Genomic DNA, 17,834 nt, shown 5'->3' on the forward strand with positions numbered 1-17,834 from the left:
CTGGCATTGTTTCCACACCAGGTTTTCTTGGGTTACCGAGACATGTCCTAAAACACTGAAACCTTTTCATGCCAGAAAATGTACATGCATCAAGACCATTTAGGGTTCATGCTGCCTCGCAAACTAACCCAGAGCTTTAAACATCAGTCACATGGAGTGTTAGCTCACTCATTCATGTGACAGTTATGGTGACCTGCCATCCTGTGACAAATGTGGCATAGAGGAAAATCAACATAACTTGTGCAGGTGACTCACTGTAGCAAATCATTTTTGCACAAAACCCTGCGGCAAGGACTATTTTATCTTCTGTTGTGGTCTGACCAGAGCATAAGAAGTCAGTCAAGACTGCAACTAGGCTTTATATCTCTATCAAGCTGGTGTATCCTGCCTCTGCATCACATTCATATAATGAGGGCTGTAACTAAACTAAATTCACAGCCGACTACGCAGCATAGTTGGGGTTCGGCGTTTGGTATGTTTTCAGATTAAAACCCAGAGGGTTTATTTTGAAAAACAGTAACTCTAAATATTGGCCCATAAGCTATACATTCTGCTGTCAAAATGTCAAATAAATTAATATTTATAGGCCATAGACTGTGTTTGCCTCTTCATTGAATCGCCAGGGCACAACTGTAACACATGAATGACACACACGCTCATGTGTGACACCGACATAGGCTGCAGTGTTTAGGTGGAATTAATAAATGATAGGCTAATTACTGCTGTGCCGCCAGTCCAACAGTCTGACAGCGCGGTGAAAATGAAACTATATTTCTAAATATTCCGTTAGCTGTTGTCAAAGAAAGATACAAACAAAACACATTTATGTTATAACAGAGTCTTTTGATAAGATTCCTGTATCAGACATCAGAAGCAGTAACCAGCTGCGTGACCGGGCAACACTGGACTCGCATGCACCCGTGGCTGTCCTGTGTCAGGTGCTCGCGGTCCAGTATGAGAGGGTTTATTATGTTTACAGTGCAATTAAATATAATAAATAGTCCAATAATGTACTAGGAAAACGTTTTTTTTTACTTACAGAAAAATGTGCTATGCAGTGATATGTATCGTTATCGGGATATGAAATGACCTATATTGTGATATAATATTTTGGTCCAAGCCCTACAGCTGTACTTCTTCACATTTAGTAAATACCAGTTTAACTACTATTTTTTTACCTTTGACCACAACATAGCTCACTGTGGCACCTTAGGATTATTGAAGTTGTTGTGTTTAAGTGTTGCTGACATCTGGCAGAATTCCAACCAGTGGTGGAATATTAAAACTTGTTTTTTTAAATAGTTTGTTATTCTTAGGGGACATTGGGTAGAATAATTGCACAGCTTGCTCTATTTGTACCTGCTCTACCAGATTTTTCTTTGCATGATAATTGCAAATAGTGTACAAATTATGAGGTATAGATACAAATTATCAAAATTTTGCCACATAAACTGTATTTATTTTCCTAATAAATAACATAACTAGTGAAATTACTATGACCACATAAACCGGTTCCAAACAATCTGATGTCATCTTGAAATCCAAACTAGCCTTCAGTTGTGTAAGATATCTTCTTTCAAGTCTCGTTTCTGATTAAGCACCGTCCAGAATCATTAGTAAGGTGTCCATCAGGACTGATAAGACCTCACTGTGGTTGAAATCTGTCTAGTCTCCATTTACTGGCACCAGCGGCACTTCCTTACTTCTCAGAAATTCATTTGGACCTAACCTCTTGCAAGTTATTGAGAAGATAGTGGAAGATATTTTGCAGGCAGTAGACTGTGATGGCTTTAAGTTCACTTAAGCCCATTGATTGATTGCTCTGTTATCTCCAGGAAGATGTACAGGACTAGCTAATTAGATTTGATCACTTACAACTGTTCCTCAGCCACTAGGTAATCAATGCAGTCCAATTATTGTCTCATTTCTCCGCCCCTTTTCCCTTACTTCCTTAATCATCCCCTCACTTTGCCCTCGTACTCACCTTTTTCTGTTTTCCACTTTTATTTTATGCTTTTGCTGCAGCCTCTTATTTCCTCTAAGCTCAACTTGTCTTTGTTTTATCCTTTACCCACACTTTCTTTCCATTTGGCTGTAGTTGAACTGTTTTGACAGTTTTCCAAGAGGAATAAACTAGAGTTATCTTGGTGGTAACATGACATAGACATAGTTTATCAAATAAAAGCTGGGGTCCAGATCCTTTTGGCTTACTGACAAAGTTATGTTGGATTTGGAACCACTCCCACCTTCTGACACGTGGAAACACATGCACGCACGCACACACACACACACACACACACACACACACACACACACACACAAACACAGTCAGTGAGTAATATGTGTGCTTTTAGAAGACAGTAAAGGACGAATACATGTATCACACCTAGCAGGGTAGGTTGAGGGAGGGGCTGTACTCTCCTTCCTGTGACTAAAACAGAGATGTCCAGTGATGTGTGAAAGAGAAGCTGCAATTTGCCCTCTTTCACCGCCCCTACCTAAGATATCAAACACACACACACACACACACACACACACACACACACACACACACACACACACACACACACACACACACACACACACACACACACACACACACACACACACACACACAAAGGCAGATGCACACAAACACAGCCCTGTAGAAAAGTGTCCCCAAATTGCACCAACAAGGTGGTGAGTAGAATAGCACTTGAATATGCTCGTCCCATTTGTCTCAATAGGTCTCCTGTCTGCTGGGTCATTCTTAGGGTCTCAATGGGAATTCAGAATGGAGTACAGCTTTTTACACTTACTTAGCCTCAATGTACTCAGTGTCTCTCTGACCTTTGTGGCCTTGCTGCATGGTCTTGATACAAAATATAATTTAATTCAGTTCAACAACTGGCTTTTGCGAAGAAAGTCCTGCTGATACACAAAGTGCATTGACCTAAAGCCACTGATTCATCTAGTGCTGGATAGGTTAATTGCTTCTCTGAACTTTTCAAGTCAAAGTCACTTATTTTAGGTCCACAAGAGAGTCAAATTTTAAAACATTAAATACCAAAAAAACAACATATTCTGCAGTTTGGGTCCATTCCAATTAGGTCAGTTTAGTTCAGCTCAATTCAATTCACTTTAGTTCAGTTCAGTTCATTTCAAGAAGTCACACAAGAGAAAATTAGAAGGCAAGAAGTGCAAGCATGCAACATGAAATACTCAATGATACGACGCTAAATTAATTTATGTACTGTATAATTCAGTGTCTAATAATGAGTATAAAACTACTGGACATCTACCTAGTATGTAAACCCCCCCCCCCCCCCCCCCAAATGATCCTGTATTCATTGTGGGCTCTGACTGGCTAAGTACAAAGCAGCCCATACTGGCCATTATCGATCCATTAATTGGAAAGTGGCCCATTGTAGTGAAAGGGCTGGGCAGTTATAGACAGACAGGAAGAGATGCAGGCTTAAGATCAGCCTGGGCTCTAATTGGCAGGAAAGAGGTTTCTATGAAGTGGTGTAATGTGCTTTTTATTGTAGGGGAGTTGCCCGTAGATGGATGTAAAGCGCATGCTAGTCTAAGTGTGACAAACTACAGTTGCGAATACCATGCTATGGGATTCAGTGGTGTATTTCCATTTAAAACATTATCAATATACGAAAATTGACCATTGCCATTTCAAGTTTATTTCTTCAATGCTAACCACTACAATGAGGGATACAAATTCTATTGTGAATTGCAAAAAATTTTTTATTTGCACAAGGATATCATTTAAGTATCTGCTCGGTTCACAGGTGCAGAAAGTAAATTCAATCTTATACAATCAAGCAAAACCTTTTTTTTTTTTTTGTTAATGTCTTTTCATCCTGATCAGATTCAGTGCCAAAAGAGATGAGTTGATTGAAAAGTATAACCAAGGACGAGTCCCTGGTCATAAAAGTACAGAAGGGGCACATCAATATAAAGACTTCCATCCCCTTTTGAGAAACTCAGGCTGTTATCATTTCAATGCCAAATGTTTTCAAACATTAATTCTCTCTCTCTGTGGTCATTCCATCTTTTGATACATTCTGTGGGTGTTTTCTTTTAATCTTGGTGAAGGCTGAGGTGGAATAGCGTGTTTAGGTATAGATAAAGGTGCTGGCCAAAGCATGGAAGGTCAAAGTACTGAGGTGGCCTGTCTGACCTTCACACACCCTTTTTTTCATACTTAGCCACCGTAGAGCACGGTTGACATTGAAATACTCTATCGACTGTGAGTCAAGCTGTGCATGTGAAAAAGCCTGGCACAAGGAGACATTACTTGATAAACATGACATTTTACTGCTATCAATTCAGGACAGGGAGTTGTGCACTACATCGGGTAATTATTTGTGACTATACTGTGATAAATACCACTACAACAGTATGAAAGCTATTTTTCTTGAAGCCATTTGTTCGTATCCTCTCTACCCCTATCCAACTGGGACTTTGAAATATTAGTAATAATTTAAAGGAATATGAACAGTAGTTTCTTTCTACCTGTGAGTTCCTTTGGCTTATAGTGAAGCCTAATACACCCGATTGCTTTTACATTAGTTGTTTTCATTAAAAGTAAGGTTGATAGGCACTTCTGTAAATGCCAGAAATAAATTGAGATTTTTGTGACCTTTTAGATCAACTAAGATGATTAAAAACCCTCATATACCACACTCTGCTATAATTAAACAAGAGCTAGAGACAGTGCTTTCTAGTGCCAATGTGATTGATCCAGTCTGTAATGCACTGCTGCGGAGGATTGAGGGATGTTTGTGCAGTACAGGCTTTTTAACAGCATTCCATTGTACGGATGTATTTTGTCATACATATACTGGGACACAAAGGAACAGTATGGCATGTAAGACTTAACTGTGATATTGTGTCTTTGTGTGTACACGTGTGCACACACACATACAGTATGTGTGTTTTTTCTTATTGATTCATGTAATATGAAGCCCTCTGTGTATGATCAGGTAGCCCCATATCGAATAAACACCACATGGTTCAGCATATACAAGGCCCAGCTCCTCACAAATGGTTTTTCACTTTCTAAATAGATACAATTTTGAGGCTCAGAGAATCAACAATTTCTCACAGAAATGGTGTGAAAGAAACAAGCAAATAGCACTTAAATGCATGTAGAAATAGTGCTGTAATTTGGATATGTTTAGCTGTCACATTTTCTTTGCTCCTAAAGACTATTATCCGAGAGGTTATTTATTATGTCTGCCAGATGTGATGTTCAGCTCTGCATTTTACTTTCAAAAAGCTAATTAGGCTGCATTTATGTGGTTAATGAAATGCTTAAACCTAAACGATATAGAGATCAAAATCCCAAGTATTTTATTTTCCCCAACCTAATTTTTTTCTGCATAATTAATCATATGTCACTGGGAGATCTTGTTTCACAACTTACACTCATTCATGTAGAGCCCATTACATACTTCCTCTCTCTCTCTCTCTCTCTTCTCAACAGACGGAGAATTTCCCCACTGAGCCTAATTATATGGGTAGCAGACAACAGTTTGTTCAAAGGTAAGAGTTGGGATCTATAAGAGTCATTACAACTTAGACTTTCTTTTCTTTTCTCCAATAGCTCCAACATCGTCCCTAAACTGACAATTAATTGTACTGTCATAGCAGGGGAGAGGAAGGAGGGCATGCACATTTAATCAGGTTTAAAAGTGGTCACTAACCGTATTCCCTATAATACATAAAATATAATCGCACACAAGATGCTCTGTTTCATCTTTAGTCTCCTTTGGCAGACAGTACAGCTGGCACAGTATTTTTAGAAGCATTTTATTACATTCTAAATCCTATTGTATTTTTTTCTTGTTTTACTTAAGCATTCAGGGATGCTCATCAATGTTTCATGCTGTCTCTAAACTTCCTCTGAGGGTTAAAAAAAATAAAAAAGCCTTGACAAATTCTCATCCCCCTGTGTACTAACACTCTTCTCTTTGCTGGTGTCTAGTAGTTCAACATTCAAAGACCCAGAGCGAGCAAGCCTCAGAGACAGTGGTCATGGTGACAGTGACCAGGCTGACAGTGACCAGGACACCAACAAAGGCTCCTGCTGCGATATGTCCGCAAAAGAAGCCCTCAAGTTGAAGGCTACAGGCGTGAAACCACCGCCTCTGGAGCAAGGTGAGCCCTCTTCGACAAATTTTGGCTGCATGAGAAATGAAAGATTCCACGCAAGCCAGGCACCCTTAAACCGAATGACTATCAATCCGTTTTTTTCAGTGCTGTCGTTGTTTGTATGAAAAATTGAGCTCCTGACTTGCCTGAACGCTCACAATCTGAACTAATACTCGTCTACTTTATTCTCCCTTACTTTGTTCCCTGCACTTTTCTCGTTTAATGTGTGTGTTTGTCCATGTGTGTATTTGAGGGTGGGAGCGAGTGTGCATTCTATACGCATCCTCAGTTTATCAAAGCAGACAAGCCCATTATGTTTTTATAAGCCCAACTACTTCAGCCTCTCCATTTAGTCCCCCTTCCCTGAGCACCCGTCTCTGAAACTTTGATAATGGAACATGGAAAATGACTTAGTGAGCGGCAGGAGATGTAGTTTCGTGGTGTGGTGATTAAATATGAATAATTATTCTAAGCACTGTTGGTCGGGCAGATTACACTTGACATGTGTAGAACAATAACTCCCCAGATATGAGTTGTTGCAGTCCTACCTACCCCAGCCACCTCACACGATTAGTGCAGGGTCAGGGGAGACGAGAAAGCCAACATTGTACGTAGGTATAAAAAGAAGTAATGGGACAGCAGGAGGTGGCATGGTATATTTCCCACTGTAGCTTCATCCACTTATGTACTTCGGTGTGGGCCATTACCTGCTTGGCAAAACAGATATTTGTACAGAAATACAAATTCACTAAGGTCCCGACACCAAGAAATATGTATCTCACTGAATGGATCCAGAAGATCAGTGCAGTATACCAAACTTAGATTCTGTGTAATGGTGCTATTAATCCAGGGAACAGAAGGGTGGTTTTACTATGCGGAAAGACATTGACAATTTTGTGCAACACTCTGTGCTGCAATATGCATGTCTGACTATATATCATTTTTCCCTCCTTTTCATTGGTTTTTAGAATGATAAAAAGTTGCACACTTTGGCAAGAGAAATTAGCCAATTAAAAAGCTCCATATGTTTCTCATTTTCAAAATGTTCCAATTTAATTGTCCATGAGGGACAGAAAGAATCACATTCCCATACATACACAAAACACATGACAAATGTGTGCGTAAGAGTGTGCTGGGCAGTCGTCGGTGAGTAAAAACTATCCCAGGGCTGTTGGTGGATGTGTACTGTCGCCTAATAGTGTCAACCGCAGCCTGTCTGTCCGCCTTTTGTGTTTTCTGTGTGCTGCCATCGATCGGTATCCTTTTTGACGGTCTCGAACAAGAGCTTGTAGCACCCATAAGCAAACACTCCTGCTGGAAACTCAGGCAGCAACCTGCCTTTGCCTGTTTCTCACTCACCACTGCCCTCCCATTTATTCTCACCCTCCACTGTGTTTTCTCCTCCTATCCACGACTTTGGTTCCACTTCTCCACCTCTCCTTGTTTGGGGGGGAATCAATTGATGTGAGATTAGACAGTTAACTGGCTGCAGCTGGCTGTGTTTAGCCAATAACATGCAAGCTTAGTTAAGCTGTGGGGGAGGGCAGGGGTAGGAGGCCAAGGCATGGTGCAAGAGCAGTGATGAGTGAAGGATGGTGAACATTGCCCTGGCAGTCTTCCAGTGCATCTTTATTAAGAGATACCAGCTGAATGTTCCAAAGCAGAAAATTATGCCTCACTTTGAGTTCATATTTACATGAGAAAACAATGTTACGGTGTGTTCTTCTGCCTCTCAAATTACAGTCATCTGCTTAGAAAGGTTTTTATGTTTTATATACTCTTTCTGTTAAAGATGAATCACAAGATGGTCACCTTGTGCCTGGTGAGTTCAAGAGTAGTCCCATCTGCTACTGTCTTCTGCTACAGTTAATTTATTGTCATAATTGTATGGCTTATTAATGAGGCTTAGGGGAAAGAAAAAGTTAATTGAGGAAACTAAAACATGGTCTTCTAAATTAAATATGGTGTACTGTGCTGCTCTGCTTTGAGGTATTGATAATTGTGGTTTAAATAAAGCTCCCTGTGTGCACACAGATTTACTATACACATGGAAGCGGACAGATATGCCTATCATCTCAACACTTAGCATCTACTTCATAGGTCTCTCTCTACCCCTTCACCCCCACTTCCCTCCTTCATCCCATCTTAAGTCCTCTGTTTCTCTCCAAGCGTAGCCCTCCCAATTAACTCTCTGTATCTCTCTCTGCTTGCCTGCCAGGACTCTGCAGCCTCATTCACTGGTTCAGTGTAAACAGAACTACAAGTGCACAAAGCATGTAGTTCGAGTCCCAATCAATCCCCAACCCTTTTTCAGTTCTTAGCCTTAATAGTCACTAGCCTCCGATGTCTTTTTTCTGCCTTATATTTCTTTCCCCTCAATTTCTATGCTCTCCTTTGGTAATTGGCATTGGTAGACCAAACATACAACTTCCCACTACCATGCTTGGAATTCATCTCCCCTGCATGTAGTAGTGGTAGTTAGTGTGGTTTCCTTTGCCGACAACATAATCTGGACATCTTTGCACTAGGGACTTGTCTCAAATTGATTAATTAGCCATGCAAAATTGGTAGCAACATATTAATTAAGCTTAAGTATATCAAATGCAATTTTTGCTGGTTTTAAACGCCGATTAATTGATGCTCCAACGTGCCTGGAGCGGACGTTGATACAGGCTTGTCTGGCTCTGGCAGAGTGGCTGGCAGCACATCGTTCGCCTCTGTGGAGATGACTGCTATAGTCGCTATCATGAACAGACAGGCGGCAGTGGTGTAGGGAGATGTTACCCACTGATAGGGCTGTCTGAGGAAATGGAGAGAGAGGGATGATGGAAGAGGAGTAGGACACTGTAGGGACACTGTTTGACAGGGATACTGTTTGACTGTACCAGCTGACCTGTCCTAATTAGCTGCGATGGGAGTGTAATAAGCAAGCTGCCTGCTTTGCTTTAAAAGGGAGGCATGAGTGGGAAACAGGATGTGGGAGGAGGATTTGATACTACAAGGACAGCATGGATACAGTGAGTAGAGACAGCATGAGATGTGTTCCTTTGACCGCGCAGTAGGTGATGATGAAATTGACTTTTTCCCCATTATTTATGGTAGGCAGAAAGAAATCCCCACCCCCACATCACCCTTCAGCTTGTGAATAGCTTAAATAAGGGAAGTCTTTGTCAAGTGCTCTCACACACGCAAACTCTCGGCACATACACACCCAAACAGTTATGTAAATGCACACCCAGACATATGTACTGTACACAAATAAACCATGTTGAATATTTAATTGCTGCTCATCAAACCCTATATTTATATCAGGCTTTTCTTCTCTGCAGGTGTTTATTAATTATACAGTATATGGTGCTGAGGATGTCAGTGAGTCCTCTGAACTTGGATGCATGTACACTTTACAGATGTGCAATGATCTTATATATGTTTAGCCTTCTGTTTGGTAGCAGGATATCTTAAAAACTACCTCACAGATTTGAATGACATTGGTAAATTTAAGGCCAGTGTTGAACTGATGATGTGAACCTTTTATGTCTTTATGCAGCACTCGCAGACTAATTACTCTTTTATATATAATTTCAAAAGATTAAAAAAAACTGTTAAAGCTACTAATACAATGTAGCAGGATTCGAGTGTTTTCTAGTTAATCCTTCATTCACATATCTTTCTGCAACCTATAAGTTGGCATGTTACCAATTAAGTATTGATGTTTTTTGGAATATTAACTCGTCATGTCAAATATCGAATTTCTGTTGACATAACGACAGTCACAATATATTGTTCTGTTAATATTTCATATGAATATGCCTCTGTGAATAACGAGCACACTATTTATTCCTTTAGAAATAAGGCTAATGAATTTCACCACCATTGTTTTTCCCATCATTAGCATTTTCAATTAAACACAGGCGTCAAAACAATAAGCCCAATATATCCTTAAAAAAACAATTTCATATAATTTATTTATGAGTCCTCATTTTGGCATTGTGTCACGTCCAAGCAAAAGAGGGCGTGACTTTACATTTAATCATCTGTAAAATCAGGAGAAAATGAAATCATTTTATGTTGTTTTGTTGAATAATGAGTTTTCCACACTGAAACCAAGCAAACTTAATATTCAGACTTTAATCCATCTTTAATATTCCCCCATCTTCCCTTGTGGCAGTGTTAATCTTAAGACTCTAGAATTACTGTACTTTCCAAAAGTGTTTCAAGGCTCCACAATCTTAGTCTTTCCTTTTCGCAGCAATTAGTTTTAAATCATGAGTGAACCTTTGATAATAATAAAAAAAAAAAAATGCAATTCCAAGATTAATTGACTGGTCAGAAGTCAGATCAGATGCCCTTTTCACACTTGCAGCCATGGCAACCTCTTTCCTCCTCACTCTGGACTTCAATAAACCGTTATCTGACTGTTGTAAAAGGGCATTCTATTCGACATAATTTATATTTCATGGACTGATAAATGCAGACACGTTTTCATATGGTGGGTAGATGCGTATAACACCTATAATTCAAATCATTCTGAATTTGTATTCAAAATACATCACCATCAGCCTTGACGATCACAGTTCATGGTTATGTATGTATGCCATTTTTGGTACAAATGGTGCACGTAGGACAGTGCAGTTAATATATAATGCAATTCAGTTTGCAATCGAAAATGCATGTATATTTCGCGGATATTTATTTTTTTATAATGTACAACTTATTAAATACTTTTGTTATGGCTAACCAAATGTACCTTTTTAGGGGGAAAAGTGTGCACCCATGTGACCAAGACAATATAGTATTATAAGTACATGAGATGTGTATCACTCAAATCATTTACATTTTTTCAGAGCTGTCTAAAAATGTGTTTTGAAAAAGATGTTGATTTAAAATAGTCTTTATATATCTATATATTAGTTATTTCTTCATTGTAAGGTATTGTTTATGTACAGTTTTCGGTTGAAGCAAAAGAAGGACAGAGACAAAGAGAGAAACAAACAGTTCAGACACAACAATATATGGTTCCTATCTCCCCCTAACCATTGATATATTATGTCCTCAGCTGTAATATTTGTATACAATATATGTGTTATTATAATGTATGGTATTCATACATTTCATACCTTTTGGTCAAATGATGAAGAGGTTTATTGCAATATTGCATAAAAAAAACTTGTCCTTAGTAAATGTATATATCATTAGTGACAACAACAAATATAATGCATTGATTTACACTTGAATGAATAAAAGGGAGTGGTTGACAATTGTACCTTTATTCCTCCATCCATCCAAACAGCAAGTACCTTTATTATGTATTGTATAATGTATCCTATAAGCAAGTTAGTGCAGTAAACTAAAGTCTCCATCGAGATGTACTCTTCAGTGGAGAGAGGGCATTGTTAATGTGTGATTCTCCACACAATGTTAAACTAATTGTGCAGGTTAATGGACAAACATCTGCTGAGAGAGGGGCTTCATTTGAGAGAATTGTAATTAGTGGGTTTATAAACATTAATCCAAACAAGTAGCATATGGATGAGCCATGGTTTCATGTGATGCTATCACATCCGTCTGTTTAAACGTTATTAATTAAGGCTGTCATAGTGTGTTTACAAGTGTTATTCCAATGGAGACATGTACTTGTTCTATTCCAGTGAACTCTTTCATAGCAGCATGAGCAGGACTTGATGTACTACAGAGCTTCTGTTCACCTACCACCTCGCTGGTTGCATGTTAGCTCTTTTCATCAGTCATCATTATTACAACTATGGAAGTATCTGTTCTTTTTTAATATCAAACCTTAAAGAAATGATCCAGAGGTCTGTAGCATGGCCTTGGGCAGTAGATTAGAAAAACAAGCAACATCTGAACACACCAGCCAGATGCTCATATTTCTTCTATTGGGAGCCATTGGACAGAGAAGATTTGTCTCTCTCTGAGCCTTTCATCTTTTCCTGCTCCTCATCTTCTCAGCTCTCCCTGGCCTGTCCCTGGCTGGGCTGATAGCCTGATTCATGGCAACATCACCAGCTACTTTCTTGCTGTGGAAAATAAGAACCATCAACAATCTGGATTTCTCCAGGACACATCACTCAAATTCAAATACGATTTGTGTGTGTGTGTGTGTGTGTGTTTGTGTGCGCGCGCGTGCGTGCTAGATCACCCCATTCTTAGAGGATATGGCGGTATCGCACAGCAGTGAGGCGATTTGCGGCTAAGCTAGTGGAATCCTGTGGAAAGCCTAAAATCTTGTGGGGTGAAGGGAGGGGAAATATCACAGTCTTAGGATTTCTTCTCTCTCATTATGGAAGATTTATAGGGATTAGTCTATTTTCTTTAATACATGAAGTTTTATTAAATTCCATTGTTATGATTGTGGTTCATCGAGGGTAATGTCCATTCTTGTGTCCTTCCTTTTGTGCCCAGTGTGTGTGATATTGGGCTGGACTGGCTGTGGGGTGTGATTTCCACCTCTAAACCTCAGCCCTCCTGCACGGCGGCTCACCCCTTGATCCTCATTCAGCCGGTGAAGCCTATCTCAAGCACTGTGGCACTGCAGCTTTGGAGAGGACTGATGAATATCTCGGACTCTTACTACTTTGGCTATAAATCTGTGGCATTATCCCTTCACCCTTGTAGCTACACTGAATAGTTATGGAATGTTTATGGAAGCAATGAGTAAAAATATGTCTTATTTCACTCGAAGCACCATTACAACCTCTCATCATAGCATGATTGGACTCATCTTTAAAAAACTACATTAGATCGAGTTGAGAGTGCATTTCCCTTGCAGTAAGTGCTGCTGCCCCTAAATGCACAGATGCATTTCTCACCCATCCTCACAACCCTCTGTAATGAGAACATTACAGAGTATTAATCCAAGTGGGTGGTCACTCACATAAGACATAAAAAAAAAACACACTCAGCCATTAAATGCTGTGGAAATGTTATTCAAGGTCCATTAAAAAATGTAGGCATACTGAGTATGAGGATTAATCCAGAGTCCTAGAGATTTAAAGTGAAACACTCTTCTGTTCTCTATATTGTTAAAGTTTCATCTACTGTTGGGTCCAGGAAACCCTTAGTGATATTATTATGTCTCGCTTTTATTTTTATTTTTGTCAGGTCTCTGGGAAATGGATTTTACATGCACAGTATTAATGTTTAATGCTGACCTGTGGGTCTAGCTAAAGATACATTCTGTTAAGTTCTTGTTAGAATCCTAACCTGCAGATTCTTTGAATGTGTTTTCTAGAATGACTCATTTGTATGCAATAGAACACAAAAAGTCAGGCTGGGCAGTTTGATGAGTTTGCATATTTTATGTTTGCAGTGTATACATGCACACAGACTTGCTTGCTGTAAACACACTAGTAACCTACAAAAAACACCCAGACTCTGAGAGTCAACTGAAAAAAAACTGCCAAACTTGTTCTACCACACAAATGTAAGCTATATTCCCTAATGCAACAACAAGAGAGAAATCCCAGAGTATTTATCAGCTCTATCATCAGGACAGACATTTTCCTGCTCCCAGTTGTTCCCTTTGTAATCACATGAACCTTGTAGATGTGGCATCTGTGCTTTAAATGAAATTAATTAACATTGTGTGGCTGAGCCCCATGGCAGTGCAGCCTACATGCTTTTGTTGTTGCTATTTTCCCAGGCATGAACATCTCATTGAAAAGCTTAGTTAAATGTGTGATTATAGAAAACATAATAAGAACATTATCATAACTTTTGATGCTGATGTATTTTAAGATAGAAGCTCTGGCACGGGAATCAGAGAGTGGAGATGTTCCTGCCATTTTTCAGCTTATGGGTGGTGTCAAGTGAGCTTTTACTGAAAACAACAAACAGGCTCAGAATCAGTGCTGTGCAGCCTCATGTTTGTCTGTGTGTCGATTAGCTGACATAAATAACTCCCGTGAGCAATCCAAGGCTCCTCTGTGTCAAGATGAGTGTTTAAAAGTAAGCTACTGCTATTCATTTGCACTGGCCTTGTGCATGTGTTTTTTGCTACACCAATAATATCATGGTGGCAGAGAAATTACTCCCTTTCTAAGGGTGAAATGAGAAACCACAATACAAGTTAGTTTGTTGTCACAGCACTGCTCTAAAAGTATGTGTGACAGAGCAGCAGAAGAGCTGTTCCAGTGTCTGCTCTCAGTGGGTGAAACATGTTGTCCAGCACAGCAGTAGGGAGGATACTACGGAGCAGATTATAATGATACAGAACATCGTCACTTCCTGGACCCGAGCCACTCCACTGCCATCTGTCCTCTGTCCATGGACTGCCGGGGCGTGTGTGTGCGTCTGCGCGTGTGCGTGTGCGTGTGCATGTGCGTTTGTGTGTGTGTGTGTGTGTGTGTGTGTGTGTGTGTGTGGGTTCTAGACATTAACCACACTCTTCCACATATGCTTTTCTAGCCTCTTTTACTTCCTACCTATCCTTTTCAGTCACATACATCATCATTCTTACCCCTTTCAGCACAGATTAATATGTCTTGAAAATGTCATTTGTATCAAATTTGATGATTGTTTAAACAATGTATCAAGTAAAAATATCAAAAAACGTACTGCTTCTGATTTTTAAACATTTAAATGAGAATACATTGGTTAGTTAATTGGTATTAATAGGTAAAATATTCGTTAATTAATGGTACAAAAAATGGATTGATAAACAGTGAGAAGTTGTTTTGTCCTAGTAGACTTCTGTCGATATTGTAACAGTTAAAGCAATGCTGCCATCTGTAGTTTTTGTCTCTTGAGTTGGATCTGTTTCAGGCCGCAAGAAACGGATCTAAGTCCATGTCATAAAATAAATGAAACATTACAAAGACATGTACCAGTTAGAATATAGTCTTCATATTCTGGTGCTAGAATAAAGATTAAACCTCTGAATTGTACTTTTATACATCATTGTTACATGTTTGCAGTAAAATGCTGTAATGCGGAGTGCCACGACAAATCCAAGCCTTCACTAGCTGTGGTAAATTTTGTATTTTTAATGAGCTGAAGGTTATTTCATGCTTTATCCTTACCTAACTATATCTAGATTATTATATCAAGTCAAGCGACATTCAACTTTATTACAAGGAGAAGGATGGTGACATATGAGTACTTGACTGACAATGATGTATTACATATGAGAATCTTAATACCTGTAACATGTTCTCACAATTAGAGGAGTTATTTCTCTTATCAACTGATAACAATGATGTGTGATGCTTATTCAATTAGTTTTACATTTGACTGCATATTTTCAATACTAGAACAGTTACTTTAAAAATAATTTATTTTGTATAACTCAGTAACTGTGTACCATTCTTTTCCCTCTATGCTCAGTACAAGTGGCATGCTACTGACAATGAAAAATTTACAAACCTAGATCCAGTGGAAAAGTAGCATCAGTAAGTGTGCAATTATATCAATATGTTTTCTATGGGTTTGGTGGGACCATAGATAAAATTGAGTCTTCCATGCGTTTCTGAAGAGCCGATGTGAAGCTTAATGTGGGTGGCTCTGGCCATCAGCGCCTGACACTGCCTAATTTCAGTTTTATCCAGAAATAAGCAAGTGGAGCATGGATGGAGCTGAGATGCAAATGAAGCCTACAGTCTATGCTAGCCAACTTGTGATGGCACCTACCCTTTACTCAAAGCAGCCATGCCCTTAATTATACAGAATTTTAAGCCTAAAATATAATTTAAACAGATGTGTTGTATAAAAAAAATCTTCCACCCTACAGTTTTCATGAATGGAGAAATTTTATATAAAGAGACCATAAACGTTTTTTGTACCAGGGTAATTGCGTTTGAAAACAACCTCAGGTGGCCATTCATGGAAATGCAGCCCCAGAGGTTGCTGCTTGGCTTGGAGAGCCAATCGGCTGATTATTTTCGGGTTAGTTTTCTGAGGTTTGGATCACACAATGCTGTTGTTTGACAAATATTGTGCCTGGTACTACTTTATTGGACGCAGCGATATTATTAATTGCAAAAACTTCTAGTTTGATCAATTCTATAAAGGCAGTTACAAACAAGTAATAGTTCAGCTCTGACTATGTGACAATGAAATGCCTGATTAAAGTTTCCTTAGACAGTTAATGCAGCACAACTTCCACTGAATCTGTATGATACAAGCGAAAGGACACTTTGTCCAGGCTGTTCCTTTTGCTGATGTGAATGAATATTTGTGGTACCCTGGGGCATTGTTTCCCCATGTTACACCGCATCAGGAACCAGAGAGATAAATGGGCCTAGCCTGTCTAAGGCATCAGGACTTCTTCTCTGCTCAACCATAACTAGTAATGTCCTTTTTGTCCACTGCCTGCAGTGCTATAGATAATGGAGTATTTGAAGAAAAAGGAAATGCTAAAACAAAGAGATGGGATGTGGTTTATGCGATTACAGTGGATGGGATGATCAGAAATGTCAGGAAAGAGGACAAATTGGATATGTGAAAGGGTATATACTACCATACTTGTATTAAATAAATACTAACTCAGATAAGTAGATTGAAAGAATAAAAATCAAAGAAACAAGGCCACAGTGAAGGAAGGATGGAAGAAACGTGGCAACTATTTGATGAGTGATCAGATGATGAGAAGAAGCTCATGGATGGATGGATAGATGAAGAGGGGCAGGACAACGGGCAGGCTCCATGGGAGGTTGGCTTAAGTAGCATGAGGCCTGGCTTCCTACAGTCCCAAAGCCATCAGTTCAAAAAAAAAAAAAAATTGTCAACGTCAACATATACCCTGATAAGACACACCAGTCACACATACACACACCCACCAGTGTGTCCCTGTCATTAGGCCGAACCCTGCAGATGTAATGAATATTCGTTAAAGCATTTGCACCATAAATAGTGCTTTGTGGTATTTGTGGATGGCAAATACAAGCTTGCTGTATGAATTTGTCAAATATCTCTGTTACACATGTGGCACTGTACCACAGCTTTCTCATAGTGATGCAGATTGAGAGAGAGAATGTGTGCATGTGTGTTCCGTTGGGTATGTGAGGATGACGACTGGGAGTGTTTTTCTCTGATAACCTCAGTTTGTTACTTTTTGATCCTGCTAAATTAAGATAAGGGGCTTGGTTAATTAAACTGTCACATGGCTATACCTTGAGGAATTGCGAGGCCAACACAGCTTTAATTGGGTGGCTGCTATTGTCCCTGTGCTACCTCCCTTCTTCGGGAAACAGCCCTACAGAGAGGAAAAACACCCTCACGGTGACTGGCACTGGATAGAAGAGATGAAGGAATGACGATGTTTGACATTTTAATGGAGAGGGGTGGGGTAAAGACATGGTGATCTGATCTTAAGTGTGTACAAACTTATTAGACCCACTGAACCTAAATATAATTCAAGCCATTTAATCTATTATATTGTGGACATATGATGCTGAAAATGGCTCCATAACAGGGTGGAAACCAGGTGAGACTTAGGGGAATAGTTAGGCTTTTTTGAAGTGGAGCTGTATGAGGTACTATAGTGTATTACCTACACTAGATCATGGTTAGAACACTACCATTTTCACGAAGCACTGTGGACGGGGGCAGTAGCTGCACCAAAATGTCACCTTAAAAAAGGCCCACTAAATATTTTTATCAGTTTAAGTGCACAATATATTTAGAATATTTTCATGACTTTACCTTGGCCATCAGACAGCCCTTCCTTT

The 17,834-nt window shown here is 39.4% G+C and overlaps 1 protein-coding gene across 1 annotated transcript in view; it reads left to right on the top strand.

Moving 5' to 3' along the window:
- pcdh17 (protocadherin 17) overlaps nucleotides 1-17,834 on the top strand; it is a gene marked incomplete at its 5' end in the record, with an annotated part of 56,197 nt that overhangs the window by 18,568 nt on the left and 19,795 nt on the right. The window contains 2 exons of the mRNA XM_083925717.1: nucleotides 5,483-5,541; nucleotides 5,984-6,156. Of these exons, the coding sequence (XP_083781843.1) occupies nucleotides 5,483-5,541; nucleotides 5,984-6,156 (232 nt within the window). The remainder of the gene's footprint in view (nucleotides 1-5,482; nucleotides 5,542-5,983; nucleotides 6,157-17,834) is intronic.

Source organism: Echiichthys vipera (assembly GCF_963691815.1).
Source record: "Echiichthys vipera genome assembly, chromosome: 1".
Classification (NCBI taxonomy): domain Eukaryota; kingdom Metazoa; phylum Chordata; class Actinopteri; order Perciformes; family Trachinidae; genus Echiichthys; species Echiichthys vipera.